Genomic DNA, 26,113 nt, shown 5'->3' on the forward strand with positions numbered 1-26,113 from the left:
GTCGATAAATTGTAGATTATTTGTATTCTGATTGTAGATGCTTTGTTTTCTGTTTTCACAAATCAAAACGACTAAAACTTCTACAAATCTTCTGCAAAAAACGCAATTATGTCGAAAATCCCGATTATGCTACAATTCTGTGATTCTCCTATATGCTCTTGTTACTCCTTACGAAACTGCTATGCTAAATATGGAATCCAAAAAAACATGCTGCAGGGATAGATCTTCCTAAGAAATTTTGTAGATAATTTGTAGAAACATTGAAATTCTGTATTTTCATATTAATTTTTCAAATAATATGTAGTTTTGTTGTAGATTAAATGTAGAAAATAAGCCATTGTGAGTCTTATTTGACTCATTACTCACATTCAACCTATTCTACAAATTCACGCCTCTTTAAATACAATACAACCATACTTTCTTGAATTTAAAGGTATAACAATATATATAACTTAAAAAACATCTTCTCCTCTGCACAAGTTAGCTCCAAAACAGACGAAGTGGAATAACAAGCTCCCATCAAAACTTTTAACACAAAAACCCAAAGCTTAATAATAAATAAACAACAGTCTACAATTTTTCTACAAATTTTCTATAATTTATCTACAATTTCTGTAATATAATGTATGTCATGTCGTCTTCTTCTTCTTCTTCTTCTTCTTCTTCTTCTTCTTCTTCTTCTTCTTCTTCTTCTTCTTCTTCTTCTTCTTCTTCTTCTTCTTCTTCTTCATCTTCTTCGAGTTTCAATATGAAATTCAACAAAAATCAAGTCTAATCTTCACCAAAACCCCTCAGAATTGAGATATAAACTCCAAACCATATTCCCAATTATTTATAACAACACCCAATCCAAACAAATAATGATTTTTGAAAACCCAAATTAGAATTCAAAGCTTCAAAGCTTTTAATGGTTGTCAATGGTGGAATTGCTGCTCTCTTTTCCTTTCCTCTTATATTACTGAAATTTGGGATTGCGAGATAGAGAGAGACGTAGAGAGAATTCTCAATTCTTTGCAACAACATCCAATCCAAACAAACAATGTCTTTTGAAAACTCAAATTCGAATTCAAAGTCTTGGCTATGGAAGAAATAATGGGATTTTGATACAGAAATCGTGGGTGTGGGGGGAAACGTGGGTGAAGGTGTGGGAATTGGAGAGAGAAACGTGGGGGGAGTGGTATTAGAAGGAATATACGGTACCATTAAATTAGGAGTGTAATTAATACCCTTAAAAGCCACTAATGGTATATAATTGGTAATTAGGTATACTAAATGTAATTATATCAAACCTTAAACATTGATGGTAATATAGTTTCCCATATGACATGGGAATGTAAAAATTCCAAAAAATTAGTACATGAAAATACAGCTAACCCAGGTACATTGCCAAAAGTGACCCATATTGCAAACAATAATGGACTATGCAAATATAAACTTAAAAGGCCAAATATATCCGCGGCTTCTTAAAGTTGTCCTCACTTTTCACTTTGACACTCCATCTTAAGTCTGTTTCATTTGAACACTCCAACCACACCTCTAATGTGTCATTTAAACAAAAAATGATGATATGTCATAGAGGGTGTATTACACCACTTTTAAGAGCGTGACAAATCAATTTTTCTTTTTATAACTTTTTTTCTTTTCTTTTTCCGCCAATTCTTTTGCACCTCATGTCTAGGTCATCACCTTCCCCTCTCTCTCTCCCTCAACCACTCCATCACCATTCACCTTACTTCTAAGTTTTCATTATCGGAATAAATGGAGCTTGACGGAAAAATCACAAAAAGTTATTCTTCTTTGTTGCTCTCCTCTTTTTCTCAACTAAGATTCTTTCTTCTCACATTAGCCATTTTTAAAGACATAAGCCCTACTTCACCACTCCCAGATCCCATTTCCCAACTCCATGTATTCTCTCAATTGTCAAAAACTAGAGCTCCTAATTCAATCTGCAAGAAATTCGTGATTTATATAAATGAGGGACGGAAGTGGGGGTGTTTGACTGTGATTATGGAGAAGCCCGAGGATATGTTATGGAGTATTCTTAAGGGCTGATTTTACGGCTAAAACCACTGTAGGTGGTGGTTAAAACTTAAAAGTGATGGAAGTTGGAAGATTCAAGGCATGGTTATGGGTAGTAGAGTTTTTGTTTTTCTTCAACTTTTTTTTTCAAAAGATTTTTTTAATTAATTAATTCAAGTTAAATCCATGTGTCTCTTTTTTATTTGTCAATGTGGTGAGTGAATTACATGCATTATTTATGTTTGGCTGCTTATGAATTTTGTGTTTAAATGACACATTCGAGGTGTGATTGGAGTGTTCAAATGGAACGGACTTAAAATGAAGTGTCAAGAAGAGTGAGAGACACTTTAAGGGTTGCCAATGTATTCTGCCAACTTAAAAACATGGCTATGTAGGTGCAATGTAGTATGTGGGGCTTTACTTTTGTGCAAATCTTTTTCATTTATAAATTATGATAAGTTCCTCAATTGAGCCAATTAAAATTGTAGTGTGGATGTTATCCCCCAAGTAGTGTCAATAAAAAACTCCCGCTAACCCTAGTGTTACTGGCAATAAACGGTTTCCCCTGTGGAGAAGGAGAAGGAGGAGAGCACTTTAACAAAATCTTCGATATCATAAGAGTATTTATAGGGTGAAGTGCAGCAATAACCACTTTTAAATTCGCTATTTAAAATATGTTTAAAATTTACAATGTATTTAAAGACTAACTAATTCATTCAAACTTCAAGTCTAAGCATCCTGAATTTGGAAATTTAAGATATAATGTTCTGAAATTTTGAGCTGCTAATTCGAAATTCAGGACTATGTGTCCTGAATTTCTGAACTACTAATTTAAAATTTAGGACATAAGATTCAAACTTCTGGATACAATTTTCGAACGTTAGGACACGATGTAGCCATTTTTAAGCATGCTAAGTTTAAAAGCCTCCATCCTTCTCCTTCGTGTTTAGAAATAAGTGGCGTTAGGTGGATTAAATATGAATATGCTAAAGGTTTTGCTGTGCTTGTGGAATGCTCGTAGTGCTGTTATTTTCAATCCTAGTACAAGAGAAGCTAGATTTCTTCCTAGTTTAAATGTTGCTGAATTTACGAACTTATAGTTGTTACTATTCATTGGGTTTCGACCCAGATAAAAGGAGGCATAAAATCTTGATGACACTTTATAGAAAAAAAAGCCAACAAGACAATGGGTTTTCACTCTAGGCCTAGATGAATCATGGAGAGAGATCAAAAGCATACCCTATTCTCATAACTATAGATAGCAATAAGCTATTTAGGATAGTGTCTACTGTAGATGAGATGTAGTAGAATTGCAAATTTGAACTCATAAAGTTTAAATTCTCAATTCGCCTCTGTTTATTGGTATAGTTATTTTCGGGACTCTGTTCCTATTATTAGTTTAATTGAATACCTCGGTACGTGGTCAAGACTTGATGACATGATTAATATTGAGCATTCAAAAAGGAAAGAATTACAAGAAAATACACATGACTTCACACCATAACAAAAAATGGCCCATGTTTTTAAGTTTTACCCCACCTAGCCTATATTATACATATTTTGAAAACACTAGCTCTTGCAAATTCAAAATATGTGTTCTTACAACCATTGCTTCTAAAAGCTATGGAGTTAAATCTGTGTTCTCACAATCATTATTTTCACTCTCTCTTCTTCTCACTTTATTTTACATATGCTTCAAGGGGCCATCCGCCATTACTGCTTCTTCCCCCTATAGCATCTGGTTGCAATGTAAAAAAATTGAAGAGTAGAAGTCCACCATTAAAGGGCATTGAAAGCTTTGCTTTAAAAAATAGAATTTATTGTAATTCTTAGTTGTTTGGATTGGATGTTGTTCCAATTGATTGAAAATATCAAAAGGAGTTCAAAGTTTAAATTTGAAGTGATTTGGAGTAGATTTGAGCAAGATTTGAGTTAAATTTCAGAAAAAACGCAAGGAAGAAGACGAAGTCAGTTTTTTGTATAATTATGTATAATCTTGTATAATAGTGTATATGAGTGTATAAACACATCGTATACACTATTATACACTTTTATACACCTTTATACAAACGTCTGTAGACGAACTTCTTTCACGATTTTCAGTTGCAATTCCTATTCAAAACCAGTCCAAATCTCCATTAAATGACTTCAAATTTTATATACAACCTCCTTATACTATTTCTAACAAGTCTAAATAACACCCACTCCAAATTTCTCACAAAATCAAATTCGAAATTTAAGCCCACATATTTAAGCTTGTTAAAAATCTAATTTTCACCACCCAAATAGATTTGGTTTGTTGAACTAATATTTGAGTCACAATTACTAATTCGAAAGTTAACTCAAAAGCTTGAGCAATCCTTTTTAAAAACTAAATGGTAATTTTGAGAACCTATTAGAGTTGGATGTTGAATCTTAGCCTATTATTTTTGGGCTAGTTGGTTGTAAATTGAAATATGGGTTATAAAATTGAAAAATGGGGAGCCCAAGTGACCAGGGCTGAAATTATCCCTTCAAAAAGTTAGAAAATTAGGTTGAGGATCTTGTTTTGTGCTTCCAGCTGGTAACCCTTCCATTGGAATTTCTTTTGCTCGTATATTGGAGTAAATTTTTTTGATTGTTGAGAACATGTTTTTATTCTTGATTAAGCTGTTACTTAAGGTCGATTGTCATTTGTTGGCAATGCACAGAAGAAGAGTAAAAAATTGAAGGGGCTTAAACATCATGGCCATGTGATCAGCTCCTTGAGATCTCTTCCACTTCATCTGGTGGATTCTTTTCAATCATATACTGTTTGAGTTCCTTCTTTAGAATATTATCTTGAGCAGCCACGATTAACACTCGCCTAACACATTCCTTCGACATTTCACTAGGTCAAGGATCAGTGACGGAGCTAGCATAGGGCTTGCGGGTTTAGCCGAACCTAGTAACTTTGGTCTAAATTCTGTATTTGTATTACAAAATTCATTGAATATATATAATTATTAATTTAAAATTCAATAATATAAACGAACTAGAATCCCGTACCCACAAGTTTGTCTACGCATGATCTATACACATCAACCTTAAGAACGTCAGATGTAATGAAAATGATTGACATGTCTTTCGCTTCAATTCTTCTCTCTCTCGTGGTATTTCACTACTGAAAAGATAGGTGGTTTACGGAAGTTTTTCCACACATGATAGATACACTTTAGTTAGTTACCCCAAGCATAAAAAAGGAAAAATTGGATCCTTACATTAGCCTTCAAAAATTTGCTTTGCGTATTTAGTTATATTTTGGGCCAAAGTTCCTTTATGATTGTTGTCTCAAAGTGAACGCTTACTGCTTGCTATTGCATTTTCCCGACATTTATTTCAAATGTCACTAAATAAATATCGTCGTATCCTCACTTTCTTATAGTGTTTTATGCATTTCTAATCTTTTTGGGATTGTTTTGATGTTGAGCCTTCTTATAGTCGTAGAGGTTATTTAAGAGATTAAATACAAGGTCACTTTTCAAAATTAGACCAGTAGTATGAAGTTGAAAGTAATTACCTGGCCTGAAGTTTAAAGATCAAAATTAAAATTCAGACTACTGCTCTAATTTTGAAAAACTTACCAATTTCTAAATACATGGCCACAAAAGTGGCTACCGGGTGTAAATAACGCGTGTAATGGGGGCACTATTTTTCAACCCCAGATACTGAGTGCTAAGGGAGGCACTATTTTTCGTCTGGCCCTGTAGCTTTGCCCCTATTCATCTTACGCATAGCCTCCACGACCAGTTGAGGCTAGTCTGTTAGGATTTAGTCTTAGATTGCTAGTGGTTAGTGTTTAGTTCTCACTACTCTTTCGTTCATCTTAGTGTCGGGCTTTATCTACTTGTTATTGTTGGGCTTTCCATTTATTTCCTGGTTCTTATGATGCTGTTTTTTTTTTCTATGATTTTTATTGATGGTACTGATATATTACCTCTTTTCGTCTTCTTGAGCCTAGGGTCTTTCGGAAACAGTCTCTCTATCCCTCGGGGTAGGGGTAACGTCTGTATGCACACTACCCTCCCCAAACCCTACTAGTGGGATTTCACTGGGTCATTGTTGTTGTTGTAGATGCTAAGTGATAACCTCAAAATAGATAAGAAGATGGGCAACTTGCTTGTATATTGAAGTATATTGCAATAATGCTTTATCCTTGATATCATGTAATCACAAGTTGGGTTAAGCTAATCAATATATATAGCTTGTTACTTGTTGACAATCTGCAGAAGAGTAGTAAAAAGTTTAATGGGCTTAGACATCATGACCATGTGATCAGATCCTGAGATTTCTTTCACTTCATCAGGTGGATTCCTTCCAATCATACTCTGCTGGAATTCCTTTGTTAGAGCTTTATCTTCAGCAGCCACGACGAACACTCGTCTAACTGATCCATACCTTTCGCTTGAAAGAACAATCTCCTTTGATATGTCCTCTAGGCTGTTTAAGTATATTGGCCTTACTAATGTAGTAGCCAGCGCCCAATCCTAACCAAAGAGATTAAAAAAAGCGCAATTCGATGAGTTCTTTATGATGTAGATTCATCTGGAATCATATTAATCTAGTTACAGATTGTATATCTTTTTAGGGATAAGAATGAGATAAAGGTAACCTCAAACTTTAGTATTAGAATGAAATGATCCCAAGTAAAGCGAAATGCACGATCAGGCATAGTTGGTTGATCAAGTGATGTGAAGATTCATATAGCTGACTCCACTCATTTAGGATTGAGGCATATTCAATTGATTAACTGCAATAATGACTGATAGTATTTGTGAAAACAATTCACATTTAGGCCATTCTCTTGATCAGTGAATCATAACTCGGCTCTTCCACATTTATATCTTGGTTATGCTTAGCTTACCTGAATCGGGCTCAACTGATAAAGATTACTCGCCAAGTACTTTGGACCAAAGATGAAGGTTGTTGGAGGATTGTTCGGTCCATTGTAGTACGTAAGACGATTATCAAGTTGAGATATTATTTCACTAGAAGCCTGTAATTCAATATGAAATATGAAAAGTGTTATACTATTGAAAGAAATCATCTTAAGGCTAAGGGTGGCGAAATGATACCTCTACGAAGACTGTGGTTGCATTGAGAGTTGGGCCAGGCATTCCAGCTGTGACGAATACAGCAACTGAAATCTTTTCCGGAAAGCTTTCCATGGCTTTAGAGACGGCGAATCCGCCAAAGCTATGACCTACAAGGACCACTTTCTCATGTGCGGGAAGAGAAGCCATGAACTCCATTAGCGGACTAAAGTAATCAGATAATCGTGGGATTTCAAGAACCTGTTTCGGGTTGATCCCTGAAGCACCCAAGTCAAGAGCTGTGACATTATGCCCCGAAGATCTCATCAATGCCACAAGCTTGTACCAAGACCAGGCTCCGTGGCATACCCCGTGAACTAGCACGAAATGCTTGCTAGCTTTAGGCCAGTTTGGCCCTGATGTTGTTGCATTTACATATGGCAAGATAAGTATCAGCAGAAAACTTATCAGATGCTTGCTTTTCTCCATATCTTCTTTTTTTCCTTCTTTTGAACTATAAGCAGTTGTACACATGGGATGAAGATTATAAAGGATCTTATTATAGTTAGAGGAGTTGACCTTTATAAAGAATAAATAATTGAATTATTCAGGCTAGAGATCTTGTAGACAGATAGATTTCTGCTGTCTACTGATTAGTCTTTCAGATATCCCATATGCTATGCAGAATAAATGAGTAGATGAAAAAGTTACTAAATGGGAATAACAAAAACAAGCACAAAGTGCTAAAAGCTCATCAAATACTGCAAAGTTGGTTTCCTTTCATAAAATTGAAAACCAAGTATGTTCAGCAAATCGATTGAAAACAAGAATTTGGCTATTTGTTTGGGTTGTTCCAAGGATACTTTACGCTTTGGATTATTCTCTCATAAATGCTTCCAGCTTGCTATTGCATTGTTTTTGAGCATTACTAATCTCTATGTGTAGTTGTTTGGATGTTAAGCCTACTTTTATGTCAATAGGTTATTTAACAGACAAGAATTTATAATGTTGTCTTACTTGGAACTATTAATATTTTAAATGGTTGAATTACAGATGGAAGCTCTTATTTTGCTATGCTCATCAATGGAGTTGTCTTCAGGACGCAGCATTTTTCAAAACCAAAGATGTGCAAGTGTCAATGATTCCAGAAGTTTGACAGCACACCATAAAACTCAAAATTAAAAAGGCACCATCATCCGAAGACCTGAATTTAGGTGTGGCAAATGGGCGGGTTGGGCTGAATTTGGGCGGGTCAAGATGGGTTAGGTCAATAAATGGGTCATTGCCTAACCCAGCTCAAAGTGTATTTGGATTAAGATGAGCTAAACAATGGGTCATAACCCAACCGGCCCAACTTGACCCATGTTTTAGAACCATGCTCATTTTGAATAAAAAAACCTTTTACCTTAAAATATGTGGGGAGGGGGGTTGGGGGTGGGTGGATGATGCAGAAAAACGAAAAAATATAAAACAAAAAACAGAAAATTGAAATTATAAAAAAAAGTAAAAAAAAAATGGAGGGGAAGGTGGGGCGCGGGGGGGGGGGGGGTGGTGCAGAAAAATAAAAGAAAATAAAAATTTGAAAATACAAAAAAAAAGAATTTTTTTTTTGAGGGGGTTTGCGCCCGGGAGGGGGGGGGGTAGGGGTAGGGTGGGTGATGTAGAAAAATAAAAAAATAGAAAATTGAAAATACAAAAAAAAGTGAATTTTTTTAGGGGTTTTGCGCGGGGCGGGGGGGGGGAGGGGGTGGTGTAGAAAAACAAAAAAACAGAAAATTAAAAATACAAAAAAAAAGTAAATTTTTTTTTTAGGGGTTTTGCGGGGTAGGGGGTAGGGGTAGTGTGGGTGGTTGGGTGGTGTAGAAAAACAAAAGAACAGAAAATTAAAAATACAAAATAAAATAAAATTGGGACAACTAAGTAAATTTCTAGATAAGTTTGGTTGAGATCCTTTGTTTTGGGTGAGTTTCATGAGTTGTACTTGGACTGTTAAATGGGTCAGAATGAGCTATAAAAATAATGGGTTAACTTGGGCTCAACCCAAATTGACCCATGAACTAAAATGTTTGTAGCCCAACCCATTAATCTCTGGGTTAGATGGGTTTGGGCTCAAATTGCCGCCCCTAGACCTGATTTAGCAATATTTGCACAAGTCAAAAAGAGCAGTTTTATAATTTATTTCAGAATGCTTTGAAAGGGCAGCCCGGTGCACTAAGCTCCGGGGAAGGACCGGACTACAAGGGTCTATTGTACGCCTTACCCTGCATTTCTGCAAGAGGCTATTTCCACGGCTCGAACTGTTAACCTCCTAGTCACATGGCATCAACTTTACCTTTTACGCCAAGACTCCCCTTCTTATTTCAGTATGCTTTATTTTTGAATATGAAATCACAAGCTGGATCAAGAAGCTTGTCACTTCTGTGCAATGCGCAGGAGAAGATTAAAAAGATGAAGGGGCTTAGACATCATGACCATGTGATCGGAGCCTGGGATTTCTTCCACTTCATCGGGTGGGTTCTTTTCAATCATCCACTCTTGGAATTCCTTCAATAGAGTTTTATCTTCAGCAGCCACAATGAACACTCGCCTAACTGATCCATACCTTTTGTTTGAAAGAACCATCTCTTTCGATATGTCTTCCTCACTGTATATGTAAAGTGGCCTTGCTAGTGTTGTAGCCAGCACCCAATCCTAACACCAAAAGGGCAAAAAGAGACACAACTTAGCGTCCATTTGAATAAATCGTAAGGTAAATGAGCTAGTTTTTCGAGTAGATGATGTCTACTAATAATACTTGGCAAAAACATGCAATATAAGGACAATCCTCATGACTACCAAAGGTTGGATATTTCACTATTATGCTTACCTGAATTGGGCTCTGCTGATAAACATTTCTTGCCAAGTACTTTGGACCGAAGAAGAAGGCCGTTGGAGGATTGGTCGGTCCATTATCGTATGTTACACGATTATCAAGTTGAGATACCATTTCACTAGAAGACTGTAACTAGATAATAGTTTCAAACATGAAAAAGTGTTAGCTGACAAGAAGAGATCATAGCAAAGAAAAAGTTGGTAAAATTATACCTCAGTCAAGAGAGTGGTTGCATTTAGAGTTAGACCAGGCATATGAGCAGTAACAAATACAGCAACTAAAATCTTTTCTGGAAATCTTTCCATGGCTTTAGATATGGCCAACCCACCATAGCTATGTCCTACGAGAATCACTTTCTGATGTGCAGGAAGAGAAGCCATGAACTCCATTAGCGGACTGAAGTAATCCGATAAATGTGGGATTTCAAGAACCTGCTTTGGATTAACCCCTGAAGCACCCAAGTCCATAGCTGTTACATTATGCCCTGAAGTTTTTATCAACGCCATAATCTTGTACCAAGACCAGGCTCCATGACACGCGCCATGAACTAGAACAAAGTGCTTGCTTGTTTTAGGCCATTTATGCCCTGATGTTGTTGCATTTACATATGGAAACAAAAGTATCAGTACTAAACCTATTAGAAACTTGCTTTTCTCCATTTAACTTTTTTTCTCTTCTTTTGAACTCTTAGCACATAGTATGATCCATTATAAGGCAATCTTGAAGCTCGAGGGGTTTGACCTGCTAACTTACTTCACTGCTCAAGCAACCCCACGTCAAGTACTATTTGTTGAGCATTGTATATTGAATATCTTTTCTGTATTTTTGATCATTCATCAAGTCAACTAGAGGAAGAACTTAGACAAGTAAGTTATTCAGGCTCTAGCTGCATAAAATATTGACAAATATCAATGTCAACTGCTGACAAGTAAGTTATCAAATGATTGCAATTTCAGTGTCCTTTGCATAAAATTAGAACCAAGTGTGTTCAGCAAATAGAATGAATCAAGAAAAGGCACTTTGACCTCTTTTGTGAGGGTAAAAATGTTCAGAGTTGGACCAGGCATCATTCCAGTAACAAAAGCAGCAACTGAAATCTTTTCTGCAAAGCTTTCGATGATCTGCCAATTTAAGTAAGATTTTGGCATTAAAAAAGCTCGTGTTATAATCTTGAGTACATGGTTATTTATCCCATGTTGTTCCTTAGACATCTCGGCAAGTCAAAGGTAAGTACTAAGTTGGGGCTCCAGTTCAATTCCCAAACATGACATGTACATTAACTTTCGGAATCTATGATCTGATGAAAATAATAAAGCGTGAGAATAAGGGTAATCTAATTTTATTTCAGTTATACATTATTCATGATTATGTAATCAAGGTAGCTTGTCATTTGTTGGCGATACGTATAAGAAGAGTAAAAAGTTGAAGGGGCTTAGACATCATGGCCATGTGATCAGAGCCTGAAATCTCTTCCACTTCATCTGGTGGATTCTTTTCAATCATCAACTGTTGAAATTCCTGAAGCACCTAAGTACAGAGCTGTTACCTTATGCCCTGATGTTTTTATCGACGCCATAATCTTGTACCAAGACCAGGCTCCATGACACGCACCATGAACTAACACAAAGTGCTTGCTTGTTTTACGCCATTTATGCCCTGATGTTGTTGCATTTACATATGGAAACAAAAGTATCAGTACTAAACCTATTAGAAACTTGCTTTTCTCCATTTAACTTTTTTTCTCTTCTTTTGAACTCTTAGCACATAGTATGATCCATTATAAGGCAATCTTGATACTCGAGGTGTTTGACCTGCTAACTTACTTCACTGCTTAAGCAACCCCACGTCAAGTACTATTTGTTGAGCATTGTATATTGAATATCTTTTCTGTATTTTTGATCATTCATCAAGTCAACTAGAGGAAGAACTTAGACAAGTTATTCAGGCTCTAGCTGCATAAAATATTAACAAATATCAATGTCAACTGCTGACTAAATCACATCAAATGATTGCAATTTCAGAGTCCTTTGCATAAAATTAGAACCAAGTGTGTTCAGCAAATAGAATGACTCAAGAAAAGGCACTTTAACCACCTTCGTGAGGGTAGAAATGTTCAGAGTTGGACCAGGCATCACTGCAGTAACAAAAGCAGCAACTGAAATCTTTTCTGCAAAGTTTCCATAACCCGCCAATTTAAGTAAGATTTTGACATTAAAAAAGCTCGTGTTATAATCTTGAGTACATGGTTATTTAGCTCATGTTGTTCCTTAGACATTTCGGCAAGACAAAGGTAAGTACTAAGTTGGGGCTCCAGTTGTATTCCCTAACATGACATATGCACATTAACTTTTGGACTGTATGATCTGATGAAAATAATTAACAAGACTGATTCATCATTTTAACGCGTGAGAATAAGGGTAATCTAATTTTATTTCAATTATACATTATTCATGATTATGTAATCAAGTAGCCTGTCATTTGTTGGCGATACGCATAAGAAGAGTAAAAAGTTGAAGAGGCTTAGACATCATGGCCATGTGATCAGAGCCTGAAATCTCTTCCACTTCATCTGGTGGATTCTTTTCAATCATCAACTGTTGAAATTCCTTTGTTAGAACTTTATCTTCAGCAGCCACAATGAACACTCGCTTAACTGATCCATACTTTTTGCTTGAAAGAACTATTTCCTTTGATATGTCATCCGAACTGTATAAATATAATGGCCTTACTACTGTAGTAGCCAGTGCCCAGTCCTAATACCAAGAAAGGGGGCAAAAACGAAACACAGTTATAAGTTCCACATTATAAAGAAAAACAAGGTTCCATTCTCATTATCAGAATACCAGTATTGAGCTATTTCAGTTTATTATTTTATTATGCTTAGCTTACCTGAATTGGGCTCAGTGGATAAAGATAACTCGCCAAGTACTTCGGACCAAAGCTGAAGGTTGTTGGAGGATTCATAGGTCCACTATCGAATGTAACACGATTATCAAGTACTGATATTGCTGCCTTGGATGACTGTAATGAAGTCGAAAATTTTCAAACATGAAAAAGTGTAAGCTAACATAACAGATGATCATCTCAGGGATAAAGTTGGCAATATGGAGGAATGGTACCTCAATAAATATGGTGGTTGCATTGAGAGTTGGACCAGGCATTAGAGCAGTGACAAATACAGCAACTGAAATCTTTTCTGGAAAATTTTCCATCGCTTTAGAAATGGCAAATCCACCAAGGCTATGACCTACAAGAATCACTTTTTCATCTGCAGGAAGAGAAGCCATGAACTTCATTAGCGGACTAAAGTAGTCCGATAAATGTGGGATTTCAAGGCCCTGCTTTGGGTTGACTCCCGAAGCACCTAAGTCCAGAGCTGTGACATTATGTCCTGAAGTTTTTAACGACGCCATAATCTTGTACCAAGACCAAGCTCCATGGCAAGCCCCGTGAACTAGCACGAAATGCTTGCTCGCCTTAGGCCATATAGGCACTGATGTTGTTGCATTTACATATGAAAACAAAAGTATTAGAACTAGACTTGTTAGAAACTTGCTTTTCTCCATATCTTTTTTTTGAAGAATGAGCACAAAGTATGAACCAATACAAGGGGATTTTGTAATTGAGGAGATTGACTTTTGGTAACTTACTTTCATGCTGAAGTAACGCCATGTTATGTGCAATATTGGGCATTTCATTTTTATATGTGATGTGTTTTCTTGCAAGTCTATGCTTTCACCAAGTCATCTAGAGGAAGAGAATAAAGAATTAAATTAATCAGGCTAGAGATTATAGAAATAGACTAATTATCTGTTCCACTGAAAATTTAACAAAATATCAAACTAACTGCTGAATAAAGATAGAAGTCTTTGAAAAGGTTAATGATGCAGTTTGCAGGATAAAAAGGAGATTTTCCAGTCAAAGTACAACCATTTAACATCAAAGTACAGGGCAATTTTGAAGTGCCAACTATTATCAGAGTTATTAATTCTATGGTTTACAGAAGATGGAAAAGCTCCATCCTAAAATTAAACATATTTCTGGGCAATGTGCAGAAAATGAACAAAAATATCAACAGGCTTGACATCATGACCATGTCATCTTTTCCTTCAATTTCTTCCACTTCATGTGGCGGACTTTACGATACAACTAATTCCGTTTGATTCATTTACTTTTCAAGAGGTACATATGACATTTTCCATCAAAGATAATATTTTTTTCCCTTTTGATATTTGCGTTATTATGGCGTTCACATATCATGATATCTTATACACTTTATTGTCCATAGTTATGGTAGAATTTTTATAGAGCGGTGGTTAGATCAGCTATTTTGTATGGGGCTGAGTGTTGGTCAGTCAAGAATTCACAAATTCAGAAAATGAAAGTAGTAGAAACGAGGATGCTGAGATGAATGTGCGGGCACACTAGGCTGGACAAGATTAGGAATGAAGATATTCGGGAGAGGGTGGGCATGGCTCCGGTGGACGATAAGATGTAGGAAGCGCGGCTTAGATGGTTCGGGCATGTGCGGAGGAGAAGCCTAGATGCCCCGGTTAGGAGGTGTGAGCGGTTGGCTTTGACATGTACGAGAAGAGGTAGATGACGGCCTAAAAAGTATTGGAGCGAGGTGATGAGGCAGGACATGGTGAGGCTCCAGATTTCCGAGGACATAGCTCTTGATAGGAAGGTGTGGGGGTCGAACATTAGGATTGTAAGTTAAGGGGTAATCGAACGTTTTTCCTCTTTGTACCGGCTAGTCTAATAGTGTTTTGTCTAGGAATACTAGCGGTTTATGTTGTGTTTCACACTTTTGCATAGTATTTGTGTTATTGCTTTCCCATTTATTTGTTGTCTCTCACGTTGCTGATATTATTTTTCTGGTTTATGTTGTTATTATGGATCTATTGTCTCTGAGTCGAGGGTCTTCCGGAAATAGCCTCTCTACCTCTCTGGGGTAGGGGTAAGGTCTGTGTACACTCTACCCTCCCCAGACCTTACTAGTGGGATTCTACTGGGTTGTTATTATTGCAGTTATGCTAGAATTTTTACAATTTATGTTAAAAATTTCAAAGCTTTATTATTTTATATTGGAATTTTTACATTCCTATGCCATATAGGAAGCTATATTACCCTCAATGTTTAAGGTTTGATATAATTACATTTAGTATACCTAATTACCAATTATATGCCATAAGGTGTTTTAACGGTACATTAATTGTACCGTATATTCCTCCAAATCCCCCCCCCCACATTTCTCTCTTCCAAACCCACACTCTCACCCATGTATCATCCCACACCCACGTTTCAAACCATTATTCCCTCTGCTAAAATCAGAGAAACATATGTAACCCCCTACCATTAACGTCCAAAATCAAGTTTATTCTTCTACAACCAGTCAAATTGAAGTCAAATCTTCAAAGTTCATACACACATTTACCTTCAACTTCAAAATTTCTCAATGAAGAAGAACAAACCTTCAAAGCACAACCCTAAAAAAACTCTAGAAGCTGATATACCTTCTTTCGATTTGGGTGTATTATCACTACATTCACCCAAAAAGCAAGGGAAATCTACACATGCAATTGTAGATATGAAGCATAGTCTTTCTCCGAGTCAAATCAGGGCTGAAGCTAGAACTAAACAAAAACATGATTTCGATGCTGGAGAGTCTTCGAGGCCAATCAAACAAGCGGATAGGAAACAAAGATAGTGTTCGATGATGATTTTGTAGAAGATGTGCCTATCAGTAAACCTGGAAAGAAAGCGAAGGTGGCTCCCAGTGCAAAAACTCCCAAAAAGAAGAAAAATTCAAAAAAAAGCCCTAGTGTAATCTCTTAAAAATGTTCGAAAACAGTCATTGGTGAAGATAAGAATTTAGTAATTTCTTCACTAGTTATTTTGCTTGTTTTAGTTGTTAAAAATCTACATAATCTGTGTTGTTTTTGCTTTGTAGATGTTTTGTAGAAATGTTGTATATATATTGCAAATGTATCTATGTTTTTTAAGCATTGAATTAATGTGCGATTATTTGTCTTAGTTTTGAAGATTAATTGTAGATTTATTGATCTGTTTAAAATTGTTGATATTTTGTATATTTTTGAAGTTATTTTGTAGATAAAATGCAAATGTATCTATGTATTTTAATCACTGTATTAATGTTACATTATACTTTTGGAATTTTGCAGAATGAACATTTTTTTGCATCCCATAATGTTGATTATGGAGTGCTTAGATTCCAGACATTATGTGACCCTAGCATTCCTAGCTAAATTAAAGCGCTTTTGTCTCCAAATGGTTTGAATCTATTCAAGAAGACATGCTTTGGTTATTTACTGTCATTTCCCAATTTATGCATGCAAAATCAAGCTATTCATCTTCTTATGAAGTATGAATTGAATTCATCCGATGCTTCCTATTTTTCAGATGAGTTAAAAGGTGAGAGGTTAAATTTTGGATTGAGAGAGTTTGCAGTAATAACTAGTCTTAGATGTCATACCGAGGTAACATACTTTGGTTACACTCCTAATTATGTTAGTAAGATAATGAACAGTTACTTTCCAAACAAGGTAAAAGTGGAGAAGACATACCTAAAACAGATAGTAACCAACAAAAGCTGGGTAAATGATGAGGATGCAGTAAAGTTATGTATTCTATATCTCATAGAATTCTTCATTTGTCCTTCAGAGAGAGACCATATTGGGTTGGTAGATCATTTTAGGTTTTATTTGGTAGAATTCGGTTAGTACGAATCATTTCCATGGGGTATTCAGTCTTACAGACAGTTGATTGAATCAGTTAGACACAAGCTAAATCCTTTCGTTCATTCGTATCTCATTCGAGGATTCCCACTAGCCATGCATGTATGGTTGTATAAGTGTTGCTCCTCCATCAACATTGATATAGCTACAAGGATTTCTAATTCAATCTCTCGCATACTTAATTGGTCAGCTAGTAAGGGTCAGATTTGGTTAGCTGTAATTGAAGACAGAATGATCAAGCCTGAATGGATGAAGGTAAATGGTTTTTATTTATGATAATACAATTTACCTATAAAATATCTACAATTTGTATACATATCCTGCCTTAATCAAGCTAATTTATTTTTTTCATCATTCAGTTTACCAACATAAATGAATCACCTGAAGAGCTTTCAGTGATGTCTTTGCCTAATAAAGTTGAGTACATAATTAAAGAGGTTGAACATGTTTCTGAGGATCCCAAAGTTGATGCTCCTCCATTGGAACCCAAAGAATCAATTGGAAAAGAGGAAAAGGATTCTATTCTTCGTAAAATAAGAAAGTTAAAAAGAGGTGTTGAGAAGGTAACATGTATTCCTCAAGACTGTTTTGCAGGTGATAAACAGTCCAAATGATCAAGTTGATGCAAAGGTAACATTTGAATTTTAATCCTATTAACAAAACTATTTATGTCACCTCTAAAATATATATCCTAACTAATATAAAACTTTCAGTTTGCTAGGAGTTCAACCAAAAATACTGACCAACCAAAAGACAAGAACAATCAGCAATTTCAGTTCAATAGTGGTGGACCAATGCAGTTCAGCCCCATCAAAACAGGTATCTACAACATATCTCCTGTTTATCTACAATTATCTACAGAATATCTACAAGTTATCTACAACATAACTACAAGTTATCTACATTATATATACACAATATATACAAATAAATCCAGCATATTGGTACAACTCTATAGATTTATGTAGATCTTATAACACACCTACATATCTTCATAAATTGTCAAGCCAATACTATCTAGTATGATTTAACATTTTTAATGCAAAAAACAGAACATGTTGAAGGTGCACTTGGTGAAGAAAATCATCCAACACGTGTTGATTTATATGCACATTTTGAAGTGGCAGTTGATGAAGAGAATGCAGGTATGAAATTGTATTCAGAGAAATTTTCTTTATGTTTCAATATTTTAACCATTCTATTAAGTTAGATGTAACACCCCGTACATTCGGCTTAGGTATGAATGAGATAAAGGAGTAATAAGGTTATATTTTTTATATGTGAAGTCCCATCGGGACGATTATGGGTCAAAATAGTTGTTTCAAAATCAAGATGGAAAGTGAGGTGCATAAGATTTGACAAAATAGACTAAGCTTGCAGAAGGTTCGTATTCCATCAGCTTTTAGTGAAAATGGTAAGGAATTTGGGAAAACGCAAAGCATGACAGTTGTAGGACTTTGAAATAGCTTTCCAACGATATATTGTGGATCCCAAACAGATCTCTATGCAAAACGTTATGCCTATTTTACAGAATGATGTGTAACCACCGCGGTCCTGCCGCGTTTTACCGCGACCGCAGTGGTGAGGCAGTGTCCCAGCGATTTACCACGGTCCGGACCACTTCCGCACCTACTGGATACGGTGGACGACTTGGGATATCGTTTTTAGCCCTATTTCGTCCGCCACAACCCCAAAACATAAAAACTTGCTCTAGAAAGGAAAGCTCTCAAAAACCTAACTCTTTAAGGGTCCTTCCACCACCTAAGGTAAGTTTTAATGGTGATTATAAGTTAATTTTAATTTCTCAACATCTTATTAACATGGGTAAACCCTCCATATCATTATATATTTGATTGGGACATCGTTGTTGAGAGAAGAAACCCTAGAACTTGAATTCAAGAGGATTGAACTTCAAAAAGTAATATATTCACCCTCTAATTGATTCTATCATTGAACTAATGATTATAGACTCTAGTTCATGAGATATGAGTTGATGGGTTGATAGAAAAGCATGAACGATTACAGGTTTTGGGTGTTGATTATTGATTATTGGTTAAGGGTGGTGTTTACCTTATGGGTGATAAAGAATAATGTTGATTATAACCATTTGAGACTTTAGAATTTATCTAGGACCAAGATAATGGGTTATTGCGTGTAGAGACACCATTAATAAGGAATATGAAGCTTTATTCTCACCAAATATTTGAGAAAATGCGTAAGTAACCAAAACATGAGAATTATTGCTAATATGGAATCCCTTTGACTTGTATTGATATAGATTAAAGTTGATGGAGTTGGCGAATATTGTATTACGCTCAAGAGCTGGAAGTTAAGATATGTGAGGCTAACTCTCTATGTTTGGGAATGTTAATGATTCTCCCCACACTATGTTTCTTTTACGACGTTACCAACTGCCTCAGAAATATAGTTAAGCCTAGTTCCTTGAACAGTTGTAGAACTTTTATTCTCTAGCTTCATAACTCGTTCATGACTTTCATTTTGAACGTTGTGAGCTCAGTTCGTATTCAATATAGACTTGGGTTTGATGTCCCTAAGTCTCAGTATAGCTTACTCAGCATGTCATAAACAGTTGAAGTTTCAGTGTTCATAATCAGTTCAAGAATACACGTCTCATTCTAGTCCTATTCAGTATTCCAGTATTATGTAACTCAGTATGATTCAGTATTCCAGTATTATGTAACTCAGTGTGATCCAGTATTCCAATATCATGTAACTTAGCATGATTCAGTATTTCATTATTATGTATTGTTGTATGATTCTAAATTCCAAAATTTAAATCCCTGAATGTCGAACACTTATATTTGGGCCTGAGGCTGCAGTTTATGCTTTATGCATCTTTGGGCCTGAGGCCGCAGTTTATACTTTATGCATTTTGGACCTGAGGTCGTAGTTATGTATACGTATACTTGGGCACGAGGCTGCAGTTGTGCACACACACACACACACACACACACACACACACACACACACACATATATATTGTGCCTGAGGCCGCAGTTTAATATTCAGATAAACAGGTTGTTCATCATTCAGAAGAGGGAGTATTCATATACTTACTTCCTTTATCATTTCAGTTACTAGTTATCAATTAGCAGTTCAATTATGAGTTATCATTTCAGTTTCTATTTCAATTGTATCATTTCAGTACCAATTATCAATTCTCAGTTATCAACATTTATAATTCTTTCTTTCAGTTGCTTTACATACCAGTGCAATTCAAATGTACTGACGTCCCTTTTGCCCGGGGCCTGCATCTCACGATGTAGGTAATGATTTACAGGTCGATGATTCAGAGCGCTAGGATTCTCGTACCAGCTGTTTGGTGATCCCCAGTTCTTTCGGGGCATTATCATTACTTTACGGTCTTTCAGTATTTACAGGCAGTCAGTGTTTTCAGCACTTCATTAGAGGCTTCATAGACTAAGTTAGACAGAGTCTCATGTTTTTCATGTTAAGCTATATTTGCGACAAATACGTTTATGAAATTGTATTAGTATTTTTGTACTTTGATTTATATCATTCAGACTTTCAGTATATCAGCTTGTGTTAGTTTATCTTCCGCATTCAGTATGTTATGATATCACATGTTGATTCAGCTAGCTAGTTGGTTCGCTCGGTCACATATAGTCAGGCACCGAGTGCCATGTTACGTCCAGGACCAGGTTCGGGGCTTGACAAAGCTTAGTATCAGAGCACTAGGTTCAAGTGTCCTAGGGAGTCTATGAAGTCGTGTCCAGTGGTGTTTCCTTTATATGTGTGTGCCGTCCACTCATATAAATGGTTAACTACCAAGACATCCAGGATTGTCTCATTTCTTTCTACTCTAGATCGTGCCATGAAGCTTAGAGCAATATAACACCTTCTCTTCCTATCGAATTCCAAATGTATTGGATGCCCAAGCGACGCGCAGGAGAAACGTAATGTCCTAGAGAGAATAATTTCCCACTCGGGTATAATTATGGAGTATAGGTTGGTAACAAGTGAGACATGAGATGATGTTAAAATTGGATGCAATGGGTAGTAGTACAGATTAGTGCATAACCTTATCAAAAAGTACAAAAGTAGTTATTAAGTTTTATGGTCATCAGTTTTACTCAGCTACCAGTTATACAGTCTTTCAGTTAGCAAGTTTATGGTAATTCAGTATGCCAGTTATTAGTTATTCAGTTACCAGATCTCCAATTTTCAGTGTATCAAAATTCTTATGACTAGTGAGTATACAGTGATGCCTATGGGTGCTAAAAGAAAATGCAAGTAACAGTGGTTATAGCGAAATCTTTCGCATATTTTAGGTCTGGATTAAGACCAATACTCACCGGAGGACGCATGAAGTGATTTATCAGATGATGATATACTTTGAAAGATAAGTTTGTGCATGGTAGTGTTTTCGTATGTGTTTTACCTCCTAAAACAACTTCATTTAATTCTTGGAAATGGAGCCACAAGTTGGATGATGATAGTTCAGATGTCAGACCCTAACATTGGACACTATAGTTTTGGACATAAAAGTGCTTAAGGGAAATATAGCTAAGAATAATATGATGTACAAAATAAGAACCAAGAGCCGACAACATTGAATTTTAGGGAACGATTTTAAGTTGTTTAGATTTATTCATATTAGAACTAGAAAGTACCACGTTAGTAAGTTGCTATAAGAAGCAACTATTATTGTGAGATAAAGGATATGACAATTCCCCTTAAGCTATATGACTAAGTGTTTACCCCGAATTTTTATAATCTGATATGATTTTGAAGTGTATAGAAAGTTTGGGATTAGATATTCCAATTTTGTTTAAGAAAGATGATATTACCATAAGTGTGATCCATGTACATAGTTCAAAAAGAATGATAGTGTATGGCAAAAGAATATGGTCAGATGATGAGGGAAGTTAGGATTAACCTTATGCTTCATTTTAGTTATTCAAAGCAGGAGAAGAAAATGTGATGCTAGCAGGTTATTAGTGAGAGGATAGTAAGTAAGTTTTGAGTAGATATAGTGAATTAGCAATTTTAGCAGAGCTAGTAGAGGTAAGATTTGATCCACTTAGCCAGGTTATCATTAGTGAGTGGATGGCAGTTTGAAATACCAAACGCATGTGTTAGAACCCAAAGAGTTTAAGTTAAACCCGAAGTACAATGGTATTGGAAAAAAATTCAGCTAGCAGTAAGAGAGCAAACTATAGAAGAATAGCCTTTAAGAATTATCAAAAAAGGGTCTTCCCAAGATTGACCGTGAGAGTAGAGTTAAAATATTACGATTATGTATGATAGTTATGAAGACATAAGCTTTTCGTTTATGTAAATAATTTTGGTTTTCCTAGTAAGAAAGATTTCTCAAAGGTAAGTTGGGAGATGAGTCGTCATGAATGTAAAGTGCAAAGAGTTGCAGAAGATAAAGAAAGTTGTTAGAATCCAAAAAAGGAAGGATCCGCAAATACAAGACATTTGGTCTAAGGGGTGATGTGAAAACCATCAGTAAGTCCAGATGGAGAATTGAAACTAGAATAGTTAGCATGGGATATGAAAAAGAAAATCAATTCGGTAATGAGGGAAAATTGTATAATTACCACATGGGATTATGTCTAGCATGTGTAAGAAACACAAAGTGAGTAGAATGACCACCGAGCTTAGTTATTGAATATAAAGTGTGGGAAGTATAACTCATGATTGAGGTAGATAGGAGAACTTTGGTAAAAGAAGTTCACCAGCCAAGATAGGAGTTCGACTTCAGACTCCAAAGATGACAGAGTTATTGTCTAGAACAGGACTTGTTCCCCTTAGTAGCCGAAGAGAAGGAGAAACAATTTGATGATCCTTATTTGTTGCAGTTGAGAGAGGAGATTCAGAAGTATAAGACCATGGGCTTTTGAATAAGGGGGAGATGATGGTACTTTGAGGTACTAGGACAGATTGTGTGTCCCAGACATAGATGGACTTAAAGAGGGAAGATCATGTTAAAAGCCCATAATTCTAGGTATTCTTTCCATCCAGGTTCTCAAATATGCATCATGACCAAGGAGATTTATTGGTTGAACGACATGAAAAAGAACGTCGTAAACTTTATGGCCAAGCAGAGCATTTTATTTAAATAGTTGAGGATATGTCCTTGATGTTAAAAGTAATTGGGATGATCACATACCTCTCATTGACCTTGCTAATAATAACACCTACCATTTCAGTACCAAGATGACATCGTGTGAAACTCTGTATGGAAGAAGGTGTAGATCGCCAATTGGTTGGTTCAAGTTGGTGATTGGGTGTTTCTGAAAGTTTTGCCTATGGAAGGCATTATGAGATTTGGAAAGAAGTAAAAGCATAGTCCCTACTATATTGGGCCATATAGAATCTTGCGAAGGATCGGTCAATTAGCTTATGAGTTGGAGTTACCACCATAGTTAGCGGTGGTACAACCAGTATTTCACGTGTCATGTTATAACATTCAAGTTTCCAGCACTCAAATACTCATGTCAGTTCAGTACTCAGATACTTATGTCAGTTCAGTACTCAGATACTCATGCTAGTTCAGTACTCAAATACTCATGTCAATTCAATACTGAGATACTGATGTCAGCTCAATACCCAGCTACTCATGTTAGTCCAATACTTAGACATTCATGCTAGCTTAGTACTCTGATATTGATGTTAGTTCAATACTCAAATATTCGTGTCAGTTTAATATTTATATATCCATGTTAGTTCAGCATTTACGTATCCATGGAAGACCAATATCCAGTCAATGTGGTGGTTATTCAGTTCACTATCTCAAAAGTTCAATAATCATGTATTCATTCAGTTTAGTATGCAAGTATTTATGAAAGTTCATATTTCCACCAGACCCATTTAAGGTCCAAAGTTAACCGAAGTTACAGCCAGGACAATCATTCGAGGACGAATGATCCCAAGGGGGAGATAATGTAACACCACGTACATTCGGCTTAGGTATGAATGAGCTAAAGGAGTATTAAGGTTATATTTTTGATATGTGAAGTCCTATCGGGATGATTATGGGTGAAAATAGTTGTTTCAAAATCAAGATGGAAAGTGAGGTGCATAAGATTTGACAAAATCGACTAAACTTGCAGAAGGTCCATATTCTAGCAGGTTTTAGTGAAAATTTGTAAAGCATTTGGGAAAACTCAAAGCATAAAAATTGTATGCCTTTGAAATAGCTTTCCAACGATATATTGTAGAGCCCAAACGGAGCTCTGTGCAGAAAGTTATGCCTGTCTTACAGAATGGTGAGGAACCACCACGGTCCTGCCGCGTTTTACCGCGACCGCGGTGGTGAGGCAGTGTCCCAGCAATTTACCGCGGTCAGGACTGCGGTCGCGCCTACTGGGACACAGTGGACGACTTGGGAAGTTATTTTTTTAGCCCTATTTCGTCCCCCACAACCCCAAAACATAAAAACTTGCTCTAGAAAGGAAAACTCTCAAAAACCTAACTCCTTAAGGGCCCCTCCACCACCCAAGGTAAGTTTTAATGGTGATTCTAAGTTAATTTCAATTTTCCAACATCTTATTAACATGTATAAACCCTCCATATCATTAGATATTTGATTGGGACATCGTTGTTGAGAGAAGAAACCTAGAGCTTGAATTCAAGAGGATTGAACTTCAAAAGGTAATATCTTCACCCTCTAATTGATTCTATCATTGAATTAATGATTATAAACTCTAGTTCATCAGATATAAGTTGATGGGTTGATAGAAAAATATGAATGATTGTAGGTTTTGGGTGTTGATTATTGATTATTGGTTAAGGGTGTTGTTTACCTTATGGGTGATAAAGAATAATGTTGATTATAACCATTTGAGACTTTAAAATTTATCTAGGGCCAAGAGAATGGGTTATTGTGTGTAGAGACACCATTAATAAGGACTATGAAGCTTTATTCTCACCAAGTGTTTGAGAAAATGCTTAAGTAACCAAAATATGAGAATTATTGGTAATATGGAATCTCTTTGACTTGTATTGATATAGATTAAAGTTGAAAGAGTTGGCGAATATTGTATTACACTCAAGAGCAGGAAGTTAAGGTATGTGAGGCTAACTCTCTATGTTTAGGAATGTTAATGATTCTCCCCACACTACGTTTCTTTTACTACGTTACCAATTGCCTCAGAAATATAGTTAAGCCTAGTTCCTTGAACAGTTGTAGAACTTCTATTCTCCAGCTTCATAACTCGTTCATGACTTTCATTCTGAATGTTGTGATCTCAGTTCATATTCAATATAGACTTGGGTTTGATGTCCCTAAGTCTCAGTATAGCTTACTCAGCATGTCATAAACAGTTGAAGTTTCAGTGTTCATAATCAGTTCAAGAATACATGTCTCATTCTAGTCCTATTTAGTATTCCAGTATTATGTAACTCAGTATGATTCAGTATTCCAGTATTATGTAACTTAGTGTGATCCAGTATTCCAGTATCATGTAACTCAGCATGATTCAGTATTTCACTATTATGTATTGTAGTATGATTCTAAATTCCAAATTTTAAATCCCTGAATGTCGAACACATGTATTTGGGCCTGAGGCTGCAGTTTATGCTTTATACATTTTGGACCTGAGGTCGTAGTTATGTATACATATACTTGGGTTCAAGGCCGCAGTTGTGCATATATATATATATATATATATGTGTGTGTGTGTGTGTGTGTGTATATATATATATATATATATGTGTGTGTGTGTGTGTGTGTATATATATATATATAGGGCCTAAGGTCGCCGTTTAATATTTAGATAAACAGGTTGTTCATCATTCATAAGAGGGAGTATTCATATCCTTACTTCCTTTATCATTCAGTTACCAGTTATCAGTTCAGTTATCAGTTATCAGTTATCAGTTCAGTTTCTATTTCAATAGTATCATTTCAGTACCAATTATCAATTCTCAGTTATCAGCTTAGTTTTAGTTTCAGCATTTATAATTCTTTCTTTCAGTTGCTTTACATACCAGTGCAATTCAAATGTACTAACGTCCCTTTTGCCCGGGGCCTGCATCTCACGATGCAGGTAATGATTTACAGGTCGATGATTCAGAGTGCTAGGATTCTCGTACTAGCTGTTTGGTGATCCCTAGTTCTTTCGGAGCATTATCATTACTTTACGGTCTTTCAGTATTTACAGGCAGTCAGTATTTTCAACACTTCATTAGAGGCTTCATAGACTAGAATAACAGTGAGACAGAGTCTCATGTTTTTCATGTTAAGCTATATTTGCTACAAATATATTTCAGAAATTGTATTAGTATTTTCGTACTTTGATTTATATCATTCAGACTTTCAGTATATCAGTATGTGTTGATTCAGCCAACTAGTTGGTTCGCTCGGTCACATGTAGTCAGGCACCGAGTGCCGTGTTACGTCCAGGCCCAGGTTCTGGGCA

At 36.0% G+C, this 26,113-nt stretch overlaps 3 protein-coding genes across 4 annotated transcripts; all 3 read right to left on the bottom strand.

The window, feature by feature from the left end:
- Positions 1-6,153: 6,153 nt before the first annotated feature.
- LOC104239097 (methyl jasmonate esterase 1-like) lies at positions 6,154-8,587 on the bottom strand. The gene is made up of 3 exons (XM_009793628.2): positions 7,113-8,587; positions 6,902-7,033; positions 6,154-6,524 (listed from the first exon to the last, which is right to left on the bottom strand). The coding sequence occupies exons 1-3, from the start codon at positions 7,602-7,604 to the stop codon at positions 6,246-6,248; spliced, it is 903 nt and encodes a 300-aa protein (XP_009791930.1). The 5' UTR covers positions 7,605-8,587; the 3' UTR covers positions 6,154-6,245.
- A 266-nt stretch (positions 8,588-8,853) lies between these two features.
- On the bottom strand, positions 8,854-12,060 carry LOC138889075 (methyl jasmonate esterase 1-like). 2 transcript variants are annotated; one of them, XM_070171635.1, is made up of 3 exons: positions 10,155-12,060; positions 9,937-10,068; positions 8,854-9,761 (listed from the first exon to the last, which is right to left on the bottom strand). In XM_070171635.1, exons 1-3 carry the CDS (start codon positions 10,599-10,601, stop codon positions 9,483-9,485), a joined length of 858 nt encoding a protein of 285 aa, XP_070027736.1. In that variant the 5' UTR covers positions 10,602-12,060; the 3' UTR covers positions 8,854-9,482. The 2 variants fall into 2 exon arrangements, with proteins under 2 accessions (XP_070027736.1, XP_070027734.1); XM_070171633.1 differs by having other exon boundaries at positions 8,856-9,761; positions 9,937-10,074.
- Positions 12,061-12,354: 294 nt separating this feature from the next.
- LOC104239099 (methyl jasmonate esterase 1-like) lies at positions 12,355-13,932 on the bottom strand. Its single transcript, XM_009793630.2, has 3 exons — positions 13,062-13,932; positions 12,832-12,963; positions 12,355-12,695 (listed from the first exon to the last, which is right to left on the bottom strand). Exons 1-3 carry the CDS (start codon positions 13,638-13,640, stop codon positions 12,417-12,419), a joined length of 990 nt encoding a protein of 329 aa, XP_009791932.2. The 5' UTR covers positions 13,641-13,932; the 3' UTR covers positions 12,355-12,416.
- Between the last annotated feature and the right edge of the window lie 12,181 nt (positions 13,933-26,113).

This window comes from Nicotiana sylvestris, chromosome 1, assembly GCF_000393655.2.
Source record: "Nicotiana sylvestris chromosome 1, ASM39365v2, whole genome shotgun sequence".
Classification (NCBI taxonomy): Eukaryota; Viridiplantae; Streptophyta; class Magnoliopsida; order Solanales; family Solanaceae; genus Nicotiana; species Nicotiana sylvestris.

Coding starts and splice junctions, on each gene's coding strand:
- LOC104239097 (XM_009793628.2), bottom strand. CDS start 7,604: ATGTGTACAACTGCTTATAGTTCAAAAGAAGGAAAAAAAGAAGATATG. Junction 7,034..7,112: donor CAACCACAGTCTTCGTAGAG/GTATCATTTCGC, acceptor ATTGAATTACAG/GCTTCTAGTGAAATAATATC. Junction 6,525..6,901: donor ATCAGTTGAGCCCGATTCAG/GTAAGCTAAGCA, acceptor CTCTTTGGTTAG/GATTGGGCGCTGGCTACTAC.
- LOC104239099 (XM_009793630.2), bottom strand. CDS start 13,640: ATGAAATGCCCAATATTGCACATAACATGGCGTTACTTCAGCATGAAA. Junction 12,964..13,061: donor CAACCACCATATTTATTGAG/GTACCATTCCTC, acceptor ACTTCATTACAG/TCATCCAAGGCAGCAATATC. Junction 12,696..12,831: donor ATCCACTGAGCCCAATTCAG/GTAAGCTAAGCA, acceptor TCTTGGTATTAG/GACTGGGCACTGGCTACTAC.
- LOC138889075 (XM_070171633.1), bottom strand. CDS start 10,601: ATGGAGAAAAGCAAGTTTCTAATAGGTTTAGTACTGATACTTTTGTTT. Junction 10,075..10,154: donor CAACCACTCTCTTGACTGAG/GTATAATTTTAC, acceptor ACTATTATCTAG/TTACAGTCTTCTAGTGAAAT. Junction 9,762..9,936: donor ATCAGCAGAGCCCAATTCAG/GTAAGCATAATA, acceptor TTTTGGTGTTAG/GATTGGGTGCTGGCTACAAC.